The sequence below is a fragment of the Mus caroli genome, unplaced genomic scaffold (genome assembly GCF_978045245.1).
Source record: "Mus caroli unplaced genomic scaffold, Mus_caroli_1 scaffold_3, whole genome shotgun sequence".
Taxonomy (NCBI): Eukaryota; Metazoa; Chordata; class Mammalia; order Rodentia; family Muridae; genus Mus; species Mus caroli.
In genome coordinates, this window is record NW_028227258.1 from 87,278,034 (window position 1) to 87,295,630 (window position 17,597).

Genomic DNA, 17,597 nt, shown 5'->3' on the forward strand with positions numbered 1-17,597 from the left:
TTGTGCTATATTTCATGTTCTTTTACTTGTTTCTTCTTTTAATTGAAAATAGATTCTTCTCTCATACAATACATCTCACCACAGTTTCCCCTTCCTTTTCTCCTCTAAGCTTCCTGCTCCCCTGACCCCCATCCCATGGGCCGTGTTATCTCTCCAGGATCCACACCCCCTCTGTATCCTCTCAGAAAAGAACAGACCTCCAAGAGCCAACAACCAAACAGACAAAAATAACATAAAATAAAACAAGGCAACATCCCTCACACTGAGGCTGGACAAGACAATTCTACAGGAGGAGAATCTCAAAAACAGGCAAAAGAGTCAAAGACAAACCCACTCCCACTGTTAGGAGTTCCACAGAAACATCAAGCTAACAGCCATAATACATATGCAGAGGATCTGGTGCAGACGCTTGGAGGCTCCATGCTTGATGCTCAGACTCTGTTAGATGCTTTGTGCTTCACTTAGTTGATTAAGTGGACCATGTTCTCACGGTGTTCCTCCATCCCCTCTGACTCTTTCTGCCTCCTCTTCTGTTGGATTTCCCAAGCTCTGAGAGGAGGGATCCAATGGAGACTTAGAAATAGTATGATTATTTCTATCTAATTTTGAATTCTCTGAACTATATTAAGAATGCAAAATAGATCCAGGATCAAATCATTTCATCTTAAATCTAATGATCCTGGGAACCTTATTTTCTAAAGATTACAATTGCATTTATTTATTGTTTTGTGAGTTATGTTTACATAGATAAAACACCGTTAGATTTCTATCACAGGTATTTTCCTGATGAATTTGTCACTAGTAGGCTAGAATATTTCTCTTATCCCATGAAACATGCTATAGTATATCTGGTTTTTTTTTTCTGTGTTTCACATGAAGTTGCAATATTTAGGTAAAAGAATTAGATAATCTTAACAAGAGTGTGGGGTGTGTTTAGCATGCTAACATCATGTGAGAGTCTGGGGATAAAAGGATGCATGAGTATTTTTCCCTTGTCTCAAAGAGATGACAAAATGGACTATTTACTTTGGTTTAAAGCCTCTCTTCAAGCCAGAAATTTAATTACATATTATTTGCTCATATACATATGATTTATAAGTCTCTTTTGCCCTAAATGAATAAGTGTCCTTAGCTAGCTTAGATATTTTCTACATGAATTTCTGTTGATTAACCATCAGAAGTAATACTTTTAGTATCAGACCATCTATTTCTGATAACATTTTTGGAGTTTAATGATTAGATACTTATTGTCACATCAAATTTAAAAGCAATCTCAAGTTTGCTGCTTCCTGCCTCCTGGTCAGGGAGAAGGAACTGTGTTTCAAGTCACTGTGTATTGCTGAAAATAAATTTAAACACATGCTGTGAGAACTCAGTTACAAAGTCACATCTTCCTAAGTAAATAGCCAGATGCTTTTAAGTATCTATCTGGGTCAGATGCATCATTGAGTAATTTACTATGAAAGCCCTTTGTTGTAAAAAAAAAAAAAATGTCCTAGCCAGCCACTGCCAGCCACTGGAGATTTAAAAAGGAACCTGACCCAGAAGTCCATACAGAGATTCTCAGATGTCAATATATCAACATCAAACAAAAAAACATTTTATAATGCAAATGTTGATCCTTACAGGGATAAGCAAAACACCCAATAATCTGTAGTTGTCGATCATTCTCTATGGTGTTACTGCAGATTCTTCCAAGGTCTTATTTTGAGGAAAGTGCTAAACATAAGAATGTACAAATTAAAATATAATATGTCAGCTACAATAGAGGTCTGTGTGTGCTACTTTTTTTTTGAGGTAGAGACAATAAAATAGATATGTCAGATGTTAGAGATTATAGAACATTTAGTTGAGTCTTTAAAAGGTAATAACAATGTCCAGTTAGGAAAATTGGGCAATGGGTTCTGGACAGAGATAGTAGCCTGAAATAAAATTAAATATTCTTGGCAGTGTAGCAGGCTATAGAAATTTTATACTCTGAATTAATGCCAGTGTATGTTGAAATGTTAATTTCTGAAAGGTCCTTAAAATCTGGGGATGTAAAAAGCATAGAATACATATGTGTTTAGAGGCAAGTATCTTTCTCATTCAACCTCCCTCAACATCGTGTGTGTTTGTAAATTTAACACTGTAGAACATCTTCAGCTGGACAGCAAGAAGTCAAGTTGACTTGTGCTGGCTAAGACCAATTCATTTGTAAATACTGCTTCCCCTTTGAAAACTCAGCTCAAACTTCACTACTTCAAATTTCATTAGCCAGCTGAGCCCTTCCTAGATGTACAACTTCATGACATCTCCATCCACCCTGTCCTCTCACTGGCTCCTCTCTTACAATACTCTTATTTTTAGTCCAAGCAAATGGTTCTCTCCTTGGTCCAGGATGCTTTGCAGAATCCCAATCTGTCGTCAGAACTTCCTGAAGTTGTGCTGCTTGCTCAGTGTCTACTTCTCTGTTGGTATAGCCATGACTATTGCACGGTTAGCTGGACTGGAGAGGTTTGAAGCTTAGTTGAGTGTGGGTGGGTGCAGTGCAGAATCTTGGTCTGCATGAATGCAGGCAATGCACACACCCAGATGGAGCCCAGGTTCTCTAGGGCAAGGTTTATGTGACCAGGGTAGGAGTGCTGGAAGATATTTCATCTATATACTAAGGCACTTTAGGGGTGTGGATGAAAAACAAAACAAAAACAAACAAACAAAAACTTAAAAGATCAGATAAGGAGAGAAGCCTAATAACTGTCTGGGTAGTAAATCCTGCTAAGGTTGGTAGTGGGAGAGCTGGCTTTATGGCACCAGGTTGTGAGGGTGGAGATTGCTAACTCCTGCTGTCCTCACACTTGAGGTCAGCCAGGTTGAAGCTTCCTTGACCCTTCTTCCATAATCCATCAAGGCCCTACATTGTTACTTTTGATCTCACATCAGATGCTACCTCCTCAGTTAGGTCTTTGAGGCCATGCTAAATAGTGTTGGTCCCCTAGTCCACCACTCAGTTTTTTCCTCTCTCCTGGAAGCCATTGTCTACCTTACATTTTCTAATGTATCTTACTTTGGTTAGGAAGCAGGAAGTAACTTGCAAATTCCACAGTGATGGATACTGGTTCTAGTATTCTGGAGTGCAAACTGACAGCAGGGATGCTGTCTGATTCATTTTAAAATACCTTAATTGTGGCACAGTATTTGGCCGATTTAGAGGTTAACAAATTATTTTTATCATCCAAGTGAAATAAGTGTTAATTCACTGGTTCTCAGAGTTGGATGGAATTTAAGACATTACACTGTCTAATTCTATATTTTAAAATTGAGGTGTGGGTTATCATATGTCAGATTACAAGCTGATTTCTGATTCAGTGAGGACAGATAATACGGTTCTTAGGGACCCAGCTAAGCATTTCCCCCAAAAAACCATGCTGTATAAGCTAATGTTCTTTGTGTTCCTAGAAGCCTTTGAGAACACATTTTTATTTTTACAGTAATTTTTAAAAGTATACATGATAGCAAGTATTCCAATAATTAAAATATTTTGCAAACTTACTTATTGATTACATTCTTGGTTCCTTAGATAAAAATCTTGTTGCTAAGATGCCACACAAGGAGGCTGGAGAATGCCTCAGTAGCAAAATTTGCTTTCCACACTTGCAAGGGGACATGAGTTTGTTCCCAGAGCTCAAATAAAAGTCAGGGAGAGTGGAGCAAGCCCATCATCCAGACACTAGAGAAGTAGGAACAAAGAGATCCCCCGGGCCTGCTTGGCCAGCCAATCTAAGATGAATCAGTGAGATCCAGGTTCCATGGGAAATGCTGTCTAAAAAATATGAGTGATGGAGGAAGGAATTCTATATTGACTGCTAGCCCCTCTACACCTGCACAGAAAAAAATAAACAAATAAAAGCTAAAGCAAAGCACATGCTATAATTGTTTCGCCAGTTCTTTTATTTATAAAATAGTAGTTACAATTACATTATGCATTAGTTGGTGATTTATTTATGTATCATGATCTCATTAGTGGTTTTGTGCTCATTAATATCATGATAGTTTGTCTTTTCAATATGTAGTATAGTTTCAGTACTAAGAATACTGAAGTGAATGAGATATATACCTGAAGGAACAATAAATAAATAAGATCTCTGTGTCTTGGTGACTTCAAACTATAGTGGAGCCTATTTCCAGCAGGGAAAATTGTATGGCCTTTTGTTCTGTACTAGCCTGTCTGATACATCCCCTGGGTACATTTTCTTTCAATTGGGATCAATTAATTTCAAATGCAGTGGTATCCAGATGCTGCTGAAAGCAGCAGCTACTGGAGTCCTTTCGAGTTTTCTGAAGGGCATTTGTTATTTTATAGTTTTCTCACTTCAGTTTTGTTGTTGTTGTCGTGAGAACCTCAGGCCTTTCTAATAACAACTTACTTTTATTTGCTATGATTCAATGAGAAATATAAATGTGTTTAAATTTTGCATTTGTTTAGGCTTCATGACCCAGAAAAAAAAAAAAAAGAATGTTTTCAGAGATCCAGGAAACTTGTGTTCTGTAAAGATTTCCTGCAATAGCTGCTTCTCTGCTGGGGTTGGCCAGATGTGGGAGTGGCAGCTTGTTCCTTCCTGGCGATGAATGACATATATATAGTCTTTCCACCATCTATAAAAGGAAAACCACTTTCAATTTTGGTCACCATAATAATTCTTGAGAGCATTTTCACAAGAATCAATACACAGTCAAGCAACTGTTGATTACCATTCTTCAGAAAATTTTCTGCACACAGTCACAAAAGGGTCAGAGACTTAATTTATTCATAATTACATTTAGCAAAGTAATTTTTAAAATTGTTTTTTATAATGTTCATTACAATCAGTACCCTCTGTGTGTTACCTTAGTGAGTTATAATTAACTATATACATGTTGCATCCAGAGGCTTCTGAGGGTATCTACTATATTCAACACAGAATAAAAGAAAGAAGAAAAACAAAAAAGACAATCTTACTCTTTATTTTATACAGGGTGACTTTCATTTTTTTAATTTAAAATTTTTTTTAATTAGATATTTTCTTCGTTTACATTTCAAATGCTATCCCAAAAATCCCCTATACACTCCTCCCGCCCTGCTCCCCTACCCACCCACACCCACTTCTTGCCCTGGCATTCCCCTGTACTGGGGCATATAAAGTTTGCAAGACCAAGAGGCCTTTCTTCCCAATGATGGTCGACTAGGCCATCTTCTGCTATTTATGCAGCTAGAGACAAGAGCTCTGAGGGTACTGATTAGTTCATATTGTTGTTCCACCTATATCGGGTTGCAGACCCCTTCAGCTCCTTGGGTACTTTCTCTAGCTCATAGGCTAAACACTAGAGTATAATCAGTAAACCTACACCAAAGAGTTAGTTTCTCTCAAAGGAGTTGGATGGTGTTCCTGATCATGAGAACTCCAAACTCCATTAACATGTGTGCATGTTCGTAAACCTTTGCACATTCATGTACACAGTAAATTAAACAAATAAACAAGTACACGCACACACACACACACAGAGGATTCCCTTCCTTCCTTCCTTCCTTCCTTCCTTCCTTCCTTCCTTCCTTCCTTCCTTCCTTCCTTCCTTCCTTCTTCTTTCTTTTTCTTTAAGACAGGGTTTCTCTGTGTAGCCCTAACTGGCCTTCAAGGTACAGAGATCCACCTGCCTCTGCCCTCAGAGGGATTATGGGATTAAAGGCATGTGCCATGCCACCAGATTTTCACTTGGGATCTTAAAGCAGTGGTTTACTTTCTTTTCTTATTGTAGGCCAGAAATCACAGAGACCAGCAACAGCAAATATTCCTGTTTCCAACCCCAATCAAAAAGACACCAGCTGCCCTTTGTCCTCTTACACCCGATCAAAAAGTGCAGCTGCTCAGATGCCATCCAGAGCTGCTTCTGAAATTTCAGAAATTGAATACATTGATGTCACTGACCAGAGTGAGCTTTTTGGAGGTAACACTGCTGATCGACAAGCCTTAGACACTTTGGAGAAAGAATTAAATATTCTGAGAAAACCTGCAGGTAAATTAGATTTTATTTATAGAATGTTAGCTCTGTATTCTGCTTCAGTTTTTTATTCTCACTATTTTTATTTATTCTTCTGTCATACATTACATCCTGACTGCAGACTGCAGTTTTCCTTCCCTCTTGCCCTCCCAGTCTTTCCCTAGCTGACTGCCCCTCCCCATGCCCAATACACTCCTGTTTCTCTTCAGAAAAGGGCAGGCTTCCTGTGGTTGCCAACAAACATGGCAAATTTCAATGAGACTAGGTCCATATCCTCCTAATAAGGATGAATGAGGCAACTAGTAATGGAAAGTGGGCACAAAAGAAACAAAAGAGTCAGAGAAAGACAGCCCTGATTCCACTGCTAGGAGTCGCATAAGCAGATGAAGCTACACAACTGTAACATGTATGCCGAGGGCCTAGGTCGGACCCTGGCTGGCACACAAGCTTCCTGGTTGTCTGTTCAATCTCTTTAAGCTCCTATGAGCCCAGGGTGGTTGATTCTGTGGGTTTTCATGCAGTGTTCTTGACCCCTCTGGCTTCTACAATACTTTGTCCACCCTTCCCCCTCACCCCCCCTGCTCCTTGCCTTTTCTGCAGCGTTCCCAGAGCACAGCCTAATATTTGGCTCTGGGTCTGCGCACCTGTGTCTATCAGTTTCTGGATGAAACCTCTCTGGTGATACTTGTGCTAGACACCCGTCTATGAGTACAGCAGAATATCATTCGGAATGGAATCAATGGAATATTGATTGATTTTGATTGATTTTCTGTTGGTTCCTTTTTTCTCTTTGTTCTTTCTTCTCTCTCTCACCCCCTCTCTTTCTTTTCTTTCTTCCTTTCTCTTTCTTTCTTTCTTTCTTTCTTTCTTTCTTTCTTTCTTTCTTTCTTTCTTTCTTTCTCTCTTTTTTTCCTTCCTTCCTTCCTTTCTTTCTTTCTTTCTTTCTTTCTTTCTTTCTTTCTTTCTTTCTTTCTTTCTTTCTCTCTCTCCCTTTTTTCTTTTCTTTTCCTTCCTTCCTTTCTTTCTTTCTTTCTTTCTTTCTCTCTCTCTTCCTTTTTTCTTTTCTTTTCCTTCCTTCCTTCCTTCCTTCCTTCCTTTCTTTCTTTCTTTCTTTCTTTCTTTCTTTCTTTCTTTCTTTCTTTCTTTCTCTCTCTCTCTCTCTCTCTTCCTTTTTTTCTTTTCCTTCCTTCCTTCCTTCCTTCCTTCCTTCCTTCCTTCCTTCCTTCCTTCCTTCCTTCTTTCCTTCCTTCCTTTTCTTTCTTTTTTTCTTTTTGCCAGTCATGCGTGCATCTAGGTCTCTGTGCACTGAAGACTTTGGGATTTGGCCCTCCAGGCAATGTCAAGGGTGGTTCCCTCTCATCTTTATGTCTTACAAACAAACACACAAAAAATACTCTTCCCTTATGTCTTATTTCCTTAGATATCCCAAATAACACACACACACACACATAAAATAATTAGTACCAAAAATTTAAAGTATTTTTATGTAGTCTTACTCTACCTAAACAGCACACAAACAAGTTGTGACATAAGATGTTTGAGCCAGCAGATTGTTTCACTGTAAAAATCCATGTGGCCAAAATTGGCAACTGGTATATTTTCCCAGCAGGACGATGGTGATACCTTTAATCTCAGCACTTGGAAGGAAGAGGCAGGCAGTCTCTGTCAATACCAGGCTAGCCTAGTCTACAGAGTTCCAGAACATCCAGGGTTGTACTAAAAACAAAAACAAAAACAAAAACAACAAAAAACCCAAAAAAAACAAAAATAAAAAAACCCCAAAAATCCCTATCTCAAACAAACCAGAAAAAAAAGAAGGAAGAAATAAATTAATCACAGGTACACACATGTTTGAAAGCAACTGTACACAAAGAGGCCAGAAAATTAACTGGGTCTGTGTATTCTACCCTTGTTCCAACCCTTCCATCATGTTTCTTTACTGTTAGTAGCCCTCTTTCTTCCTTACTAAGTTTAGACAACTTTGTTACTTTTCTAAGAATGATCCAACTCAATTTTGCAAACTTCAAGCAATAGGAAAAAGCCAAACAAAACTCAACCAACCCTTACCCCAAGGAAAAAAACAAGCAAACAAAACACCAAAAAAACCCATAACATCACAAAACCTTAATACTCTTAAAACACTCTAACTAGGGCATGTATTTATACTCACCCCAGGAAGAGAAGCCAGTGATAGACGATAGAAGTGGGACCATTCATATCTTGCTTGCAGAAACAAGAAGGTTTAATGGGTTTCAGAAGTATGGATAACTTCTGTACATAGTAAAGTCAAACCTAGTGTGAATGAATGTTTACTCACATTCTCTTGCTGTAATTCTCTGCTCAGCTTTTAGGTAGCTTCTCTGAGGAAGTCTTCTGTTCCCATTCCTACCCACTGAAAAACCCTTACTGTTTATGTAGAGTGTGGAGAGACCTCACAAGTCTCATGAGATTCTCATCTTTGGTCTTGTCATATTATCCTATGTTTTGATGTAGAAGTATTATTTGGGGCTTTTCTTTGACTCCCTTATTCCAGAATAATGATATTGAGACCTATTATATTTCATAATAACATTTGGCACTATAGCTGAGCAAGATGCTCATCTATTTTAACCTGACAATGTTGGCTACTTCCCAGCCATGGGCCCCATTATCTGCCATCTTAGACTTGCCCAGGCTGCTCCTGCTCCATCCCTGTCCTAATAGCAACTCCATCATATTGACCCTCAGGGTACCTGCTCCACCTGAGTTCCCCCATTGGATAAAAAGTTCTGCCTTAACTCTCATGCACAGCTGTAGGCTGGTCTGATCTTTATTAGTCAGTCAGAGTTGAAGGAGAACAATTTTTATACAACATTGAGATGCTTCAATACTAATGACAATGAAAATTTTCAGGCTGCAACAAAATCTCTGGGCACAGAAATCAGCATTGGAATACACACTGCACAAAACAGTCTTCCAACATTTTGAGGTTCCCTACTTCTTTCAAAAGGGAACATTTCAGTCTTGAAGTAAATACCTACCCAAAGATATATGGACAGATTAAAAGGAAGGAGGTATACTGTAACTTCATAAAAACAATTTCCTGCTACTTTGCACAATATTTTTAAATTGTAGCTAGACAGGCATAAACATTCAAAAGCTTAATAGGATGAAAATGTAGATGCTTGCAAATTATTTTCACCTGAATATGGCTGCCAAGTTAACTATATAAAATTGCCACATTTTAGACCAGAAACAGTAAAATATTGACAGTTCATTATTTTATGTGTATTTCTTAAAATTCAAGAAAACTGAAGGAAAAAAAAACTTGGAAATTGAGAGTGTTTATTTCTGCTTTAAATTTTTGGCATTAACACGTAACTAAAATAAACAATGAAGACCATTTATTTGCTTACACTAAGTCAAATGCCATGACAGCTATTTTCTGGTTGTCAATTTGATTGACAATTCTGGATTGAACTACAATTCAGACACGGAGGGCACACCTGTTATTCAGAACTTGAGGCTGGAAGACTCAGACTTCTGACCTGGATCTCGTCATAGAGATCTTGAGACATAATGGCCATGAATAGCTAATACATATTCTAATCAAAAGATTAATAAATTCATCTCAGTGAGTTACAATTTATCTTATGATTTCATTCCTGTTTCTTTCTTGCTCAAAATTCCTGTGGATTAAATTTTCTTTCCTAACCCAAAGACACATCTTCAATATTTTCCTTTATCTTAAAAGTTTGATAATGGTAATTTTGACATGATCTGGCTTTAAAATATCTTTAATTTAAATATCTGGTATATGGATGATATGCAGGGAAGGAGGAAGGGATGACGTGGCAAGGGCAGAGGAACATTTTGCCAATCCACCTTTATCATCACACCTTTACCTGGACTCTACAGATCAAACTCACATTGCCAGGTTTGCTGGGCAAGAGCTTTGCCTGGATAGCCAGCTTGACAGGCCCCCAAGTCATGTCGGTTATGATGAATGACCTGAATTATGTAATTAGTAGATCTAAACTTTCTTTCGTTTGTGTAATAGCAGTTATCTGTTCACTGCCTTCTGTTTGTTTTTATCATTGTTTGGTTGATCCTAATAGTCCAGTTTTTTTTTGTTTTGTTTTGGTTTTTGTTTTGTTTTGTTTTGTCCTGCAGGGAGGGCTTTGTGGATATATTAGCTGAAGTGGCTTCAGTTTCTTCTAAGACTTCTACAGGAACATGCCAGGCTCTGTAGTCTTGTGTGACTTAATCCTATGCTCTCTTAATTTGGAGAGAGCAGCATTTTTTCCCCTCACATTTCTTTCACGGAAGAAGTATTTTTCATTTGTTTATTCAAGTTTTTTGATGCATTTTATTCTGATCATATTTCCACCAGGTCTATCTACTCTTAGGTTCTTGGCCACTTAGTGACAGGATCAGGGAGGCTCTTTTTTCAAGTGCTTCTTATAGTTGTAGCTGTTCTGACTATAGAGTAAATTCTTCATTTTCAGGAAAAAAAAATCTCTACTTTTGCATTTTCCAATTGGATTCTGTTACATCCTGATTTCTCCTGATGGGAACCTATTTTCTGAAGTTGAATACTCCTTTAACAATGCCTTTCCAGTATGTCCCTTATCTACAGTATTATCTGGGGGTTCTCACAATGGCAGTCTCCCAACAGAAAGTCCAAAGTTCTGATTGTTGTTCAATTCATGAGGCAGAACGTCTTAGCTGGTCTTCAGAATAGGCCAAAATTGCAAAGAAATCATCTTTAATGCCAGTGAAGGAAAGGATTTTCTACTGAACATGAGGTCAAAGATGCAAAATAAAAAAGCCCCTCTTCTAGTGGTCACAGCCACCAGAAGGTGTGAACCAGAAGGTAGGAAGATAGTACCATCTCAAATGATCCAATCAAGAAAATTCCCTCACAGGTATACACAGCTGCTTGAGTTTTGCTTAATTCCAGATGTAGTCAAGTTGACAGTCAAGAATCTCCATCAAGGTTGCTCTGTGTGCTTTTCATTTCCACCTGAATTTATTATGCTCTTCTTAAAGCTCAAAGTCTTATGTCAGGATTTTTAAAACAAATTTTTTAACAATATCATTTTAACTTTATTTGTTATTATTGACAATTTTTGAAGTAATTTTAAACTTTCAGAAAATGTGTAAAAGAGTAGGAGAAAAACGCAACAAACTCCTGTGTATGGATGTTCTAAGACAAATAGCAGAAAAGAGGGAGAGAGGAAAAAGTAGAGAGAGGAAAGGAAGAACAGGGGTGTGGGAGGGGAGAGCAGAGCAAAGAAAATCTTTTTTGCACTTGTGCTTTTTTGATCCATTTGAAAGTTAGTTACAAATGTGACTTTGCTACAAAGTGTATCAGTGTATAACTCCCTGTACAAGAGCACCTGTCACACATGTGTGCTGCAGTGCTCAGATTCAGGCAGTTAACATGATGAAGGTGTGTCTCTATTCCAGAAGACATGTTTAACAGTAGTACCCTGAAGCTTTTGTTTGAGCTCACTATTTTTCTGGTTTAAGATACAATGGAAGAATAAGTGGCCACTTAATTTGCTTTCTTCTGTTGGATCTTTAAGATTAGTTTTGTTTTTGGCTAAAAATAGTTTTAGTTATTTCTTTGGAAGGCAAGGGACTTTCGTGAAATACTTTACTCTTTGTGTTACTGCCATTTGAAATACTTTGTGTTTTCTGCCATTTCCTTTTTAATTATTGTTAGTATTATTGAGACAAGGCCTTGCCATATAGTTCAGCTTGGTCTGAGGATTACTACATAATCTAGTCATGTCTAGAACTAAGTATCTTTCTGCCCCTACCTCCAAACTCCTAGTGTTGTGATTACAGGCAGATAATGCAGTCCTTACCTTCAGGTTAATCTTTCATTTATGATTACATCGTACTTCTGATTCGTAGGTCCCCTTTTATTGTCATGGCTCGTTGTCATGCACCATCTTTATATCTTTGTCAGGTTGACATTTTGTGCTCATCCTGAGCTATGAAGTACACCTAACATTCTCAGCTTTGCAATAATACCAGACTTTTATTTGATATGGCCTTCTGGAATTTGGGGTTGTTCTTTTAGCTTAAAGTCTGGATGCAGGAGAAGAGAACAGCTCAAAGATTAAAATTAGAAGTTGTAGCATAGCAACTTGTAGCACCATTGAATTAAAGGAACTTTGACAGAGTACCACTTTTCACTGTATGGTGGCTGACTATTTTCCTGTGAGTCTTCATTTTCTCTAACAAGTGAGGGTGGTGATAGGCTTTTTTTTTTTTTTTTTTTAAATACAACCCAAACTTTTAGGATTTTTCTTTCTTTTTTTTTTTTTTTTTCTTTTTTTGTTTCACAGTAAATCTTATCAAGAGTCCTCAAATATAAATGAGATTAGGTGACTTTCTAATTGCTTTGGGATTATGGGGAAAGAACTTCATCTCAAACTTAATTTATCTAAGTGTGTCATAATTTGAAAATCACTGAGCTAAATAATTTAGAGGAAGTTTTAATCTGTAAATATATTGAGGTCTGTCTTTCACTGGGAACAATAAATTACTTTCAGTGGGGAAATCTGCTTGCTGAAAACTGGAAGTTACTACTAACCACCCAAAACTAAACATGTTTTTTTTTTTTTTTCCAACTCAGTGTGAGAATGCTGTTAGTGTTTATTCATTTCAACCAGGAAGTTACCTATTTGACACTTTTGTCAGAAGGAAGGGTTTAGCACCCAGTGATAGTGAAAACTTAAACAAATCATAACATATGGTATGATAATTTAGATGGCTTTATTGGTTGGGGATATAGTTTAATTGCTAGAGTGCTAAATACACAAAACTCTAGATTTAAGCACCAAAACCTTATAAACAGGGCACAGTGATTTACATCTGTAGTCAATATTTAGCAAGTGGTGATAAAGGGCAGTGACATTCAAGATCATCCTTGGCTACATATTCTGTCAGTCTAGGCTATGTGAGCAGCTCTATGAAAACAGACAGTTGCAACAAGGTCAGCAAAACTATGCCTTGAGATCTAACATAGGAATATTTATTTCCATACTTAAATCTATAGTAGTTTGTATAAATTTGCCTAAATAATCTGATTCGTTTACAGGCATTGTTTGTCTACACTTAGGCTGCTGAACCACAGGCCAGGTGATGGAAAGGGAGACTTAAGTTTTCCAGGTTACTCTTTCAAATACAAAGCATCATTTCCCCTAAGCACAAAAGGCAGGAAAGAAAGAAAGTCAGGGTAGAACAATGGTGGGTAGTGGCAAATCTGGGTGGAATCTCTTTATATCACTTATTCAGTTTGAGCAAATTCCAGCATCAAATGCTGTCCCCTTGTTTCCTGAATGAATGTGGTAGTGATACATGGAATCACATGTTTCAGACCCTTCGGAAGAGCCTGACAGCCTGCCCTCAGAAGAGTTACAGGCATTCAATGACAATTTTCTGACTTTAAGTCGGATGTCCAAAGACCTCCTTGAGATGTCACGTGAAAGTGACCCCCATGGAGCTGAGTCCAGGTAAGCTAAACCTCCAGCTTTGTGCAGAAAGATAGTGAAGAGCAGGTTTATATGAGCTCCAATCTGTTTTCTTTATCGTATAAAGGAAATTTGCCCACGTATGTGCAATTTATGACAATTTTATTTTTGTAAAATGTTTGGATCTTGTATGATTTAGCAAAAGACATCAAAACGCATTACTTCAATTTGAAGATATTTCTCTGCTAAATAGTGTGTGTCATTCAAAGGGGGAAGGAAATAATAATCTTCCAGTACTATATTGAAAGACAGTTGTCTTACTTGACTTAATTAATCTCATAAATTTTCATAGTTCATACAAGTAGACTCTTACCCAATGTAAATATTAAAAAATAAATCATTGACAAGGTTTTTCCTTAAAATGTATTCTAGAATTTTTACTAATATTTTTCTTTTCTTTTCTTTTCTTTTCTTTCTTTTTTTTTTTTTTTTTTTTTTTTTGGTTTTCTGAGACAGGGTTTCTCTGTATAGCCCTGGCTGTCCTGGAACTCAATTTGTAGACCAGGCTGGCCTTGAACTCAGAAATCTGTCTGCCTCTGCCTCCCGAGTGCTGGGATTAAAGGCATGTGCCACCATTTTAATTTGCTCAATTTTACACTTCATTGAGCATGAGCATCAATTTAAAAGATACATAGCTCAAATTGGCAAATGCTTCAACAAAGAGATAAATTTGGCCATTGGTGGCTCTGGCAGCTTTAGAAATAAGAAAATAAATTCAAAATAATAAAACTCTCTAATTATAAGTCTCTCAGATTCATTTGAAGTCTCATGCTCAAAGGAAATTAAGAGTATGTAACTCAAATCTTTCAGAAAGGGAACATTATTTGCCTGAGCTCTTGGATTGGTTGCATTTCAATACAAATAACACTTTACAAAGAGGAAGGGTATGAGATTGGTCATTTTCCCCCTGAACGTTACTGAAGTCCAAACTAAATCAATATATGTGCTTATCATTTCCCAAAAGAAATTTTATCCTAAAAGCATAGGGGGACGCATGATATAAAGCCGGATTTACAAGTAAAAGAAAGGCACCAAAAGCCCACTTTGCATTTGCATTCCCTTTCCAGCTGGCTTACAGAGAATTCTAGGGATTGCTGATGCGGGCTGGTTTGGATTTGATAAAATAATCTATCAAAGTGTCATGTCCATCACAGGAGGAACATGTTCACATTTCCGGTATACATGAACTAGAAATTGGACCAAAATATCTGAATGATATAGACAGTTTAGCTCACCCAAGCTATATTTATTTCTAAATGTCAGATATCCATGTTAAAGTGTTGGGAGGTCCTAGTTCCCTATAGATAAAATCCCAAACAAAATCTGTTGATCAATCAAACAAACAACCTAGGAAACAAATAAACAAACAACTCCAGGCAAACAGGGTCATCCAATTTTAGCTTTGATTTACCTTGGGTGAGTATCCACATCCTCCTAATTTACTGTACATAAAGGAATCATTTATCTGAATGTCTGTTCATTAGGATTTTTTTAAAGCAGCCAATATCATGATGGATGATCTTAATGTTGCCCTGAGGCTCTCCAGGTTTTAGAAGTTCATTGAAAATCATCAGGGAAGGACACTACTGGAACCCATAAAAATCTTCTTCCTTTGGTACGATTGTCACTTTGTTTCTCAGAAACAGGAACATGATGAGAATTTCTTATCATGAAGAGGTTTAGTATATCCCAGGAGCATCAAACGTATGGCCACATTCAGTCTGCTTCCAATGACTTCAACATATGTAGTATAGATCGTAAGACAAATGAGAGCTGAAACGTGGTTCCATATGCTGTGTATTGATCTTCTAATGCATTTTCAGCTCTTCTGGAAGAAACACTGAAATACAGCCTTTGCTGTCACTTGGAGATTACAGTACAGATGAGGAAGAGGAAGATGTTCTTGACAAGCAACATGTCATTAAACTACCATGGGAAAAGAGGCCTTAACAGTACATTACTTTTCCATTCTGTACTCGGAATAAACCAAACAACTGAATGATTAATTTGTGCAAGTATTGGAGATTATTAATGACTCTGATGTTTCTAAGCTTGTAAACTAATAAAGACTAGTGATGTTATAAGCTGAAGGTCCTTTTCTTCCAGACACCGTATTGCATGTTAAAAACTCATCTATATTACAGATTACACTGGTAAAAGGGTAAAACTATGTCCATGAAACTTACCATAGGACGGAACAGGTTTGTGTTTAAGCTAATTGATATTTCTTACTCGATTATGTTTGACATGATTATGTCAAACATGTACTCTCTATGGCCATGTCATAACAGTGTCACCAAATGAGCTTAAAATTACAGTGCTTTTGACATTGCATAATGGCAAGATGTGGCAGCTTCTCAAAGTTGACCCAAGGTGGTAAAGGAAGACCTAAAGTCACATGAATAATCTATTTGTCCTAGTTCCCATGAATTTTCAAAAAGAGACCTTAAAGCATCTTACTTTGGGATTGTCAACGAACTGGAAGATTTAATGTGCCAGCTCAGCTAGTCTGCATCATTCAGACACTATTACAGATGTTTCTGGGAAACTAATTTTTGATGAAAGTAGCAGTTTCATGATTAGATATTGAGTAAATCAGATTATTCTGGATAATGTGGGTGGGCCTTACACATAATTTAAGAATAAATAATTTATTCTAAAGGAGATGAAATTCTACCTTCATGCTCTCTTGGCAAGAGATTCACCTATAGTTCTTCTGTGGGTCTCCAACCTGCCCATCATAAATTTAGAGTTAATGGTACAGCTGATCCTTGTTTTACAGCCCCACCTCAGCCCCCTCTCTTTCTCTCTCCTCTCTCTGTCTCTGTCTCTGTTTGCCTGTCTGTTTCTCTGACACATACAAACATATAAGCATGCATATGCATGCTCCATCATCACCAGACCATAATATATGTTATTTAAAAGGTGGTCAGTCACTACTGTTGTTTATTTCTTGCTTGTGTAATTTAGTTGCAGATCTTGGTTTTTGTGGATGATGAGGACTTTGCATAGTACTGCAAATGACTTATTTAAGAAATGGTATGAACAGACATGTAGGGTAGTTTAACGGTTGACACTTTAAATGACTTATTGAAGAAATGGTATGAACAGACATATAGGGTAGTTTAACGGTTGACACTTTCTGCAGTTTTAGAATTTTCCCCCTGAATTTTGGACTTCGTTGTTTTAGGAAAATAAATGTTGATATTTGGTTGTACGTCTACTAAATATGTTATGCTGAAGGTTCAAATTCTATTGTTTCTCTGTGATTGTGGATAGTATCCTTTTATATAGGACTGTTGGGACCACAGTGTCATTTTATCATTGCCACTGTCCCTCTAGGACCAATGAATTAAAATGGAATCCACATATATCCTCCAATAGGCTATAAAGTAATGGTAAAGATTACATAATTTTTATTAATACTAAAATATATCTCACTAAATATGATTAAAATGCATAGAGAATAAGCAATCAGGAAAGCCAGTCATATTTTACAGAAGAAAAAAGATACTTTCAAATGAATATGGTTACACAGTATTTTTAAAACTAATCTCACTTTATGTTATTTTATTGAGGAAAGAGATATTAAATTCTTTTACTGAAAATAGATTTTTGAATAAAAAAATAATTTTAATTTTATTTATTTTATACCCTATCTTCAGTTTCCCTTCCTTGATCTCCTCCCAGTACCTCACCCTCACCTCTGGGTTGTACAAGGAGTCGACTCCCTCTCCTCATATGCCAGGGATCTAAAGTTGGACCAGTCACAAATCGACTCCATCACATCTTGTAGGCAGAAAAATTGTAGGTTGAAGAGTTTGTGGCTCAGTTGGTGTCTCAGTCTCTCCACTGGAAGTCTTGTCAGGTTACAGGAGATGGCCAGTTAACCATATATCCCCCATTGCTAGGAGCCTTAGGTAGGATCATCATCATTGATTTTTGGGAGTTACCATTGCCCTTGGTTTCTAGCTCATCCTCTACATAGATGCTTCTGCACTTCAGATTTAAATTCTCTCTCTCATTATTTATTTTCTCCCTCAGACATATCTC

At 37.2% G+C, this 17,597-nt stretch overlaps 1 protein-coding gene across 11 annotated transcripts in view; it reads left to right on the forward strand.

Annotated features, from left to right (window-relative positions):
• The window catches only part of Zbbx (zinc finger B-box domain containing), a 131,772-nt gene extending 116,166 nt beyond the window's left edge, over nt 1–15,606 (forward strand). For 9 of the 11 annotated variants that reach the window (XM_021157875.2, XM_021157881.2, XM_021157879.2 and 6 more), the window contains 3 exons: nt 5,773–6,030; nt 13,391–13,526; nt 15,368–15,606. In XM_021157875.2, the coding sequence (XP_021013534.1) occupies nt 5,773–6,030; nt 13,391–13,526; nt 15,368–15,494 (521 nt within the window). In that variant the 3' untranslated portion in view covers nt 15,495–15,606. Of the gene's footprint in view, nt 1–109; nt 399–5,772; nt 6,031–13,390; nt 13,527–15,367 lie in introns of those variants that run through there. The other 2 variants (XM_021157883.2, XM_085835828.1) reach the window with 2 other exon arrangements.
• Nucleotides 15,607–17,597: the final 1,991 nt, after the last annotated feature.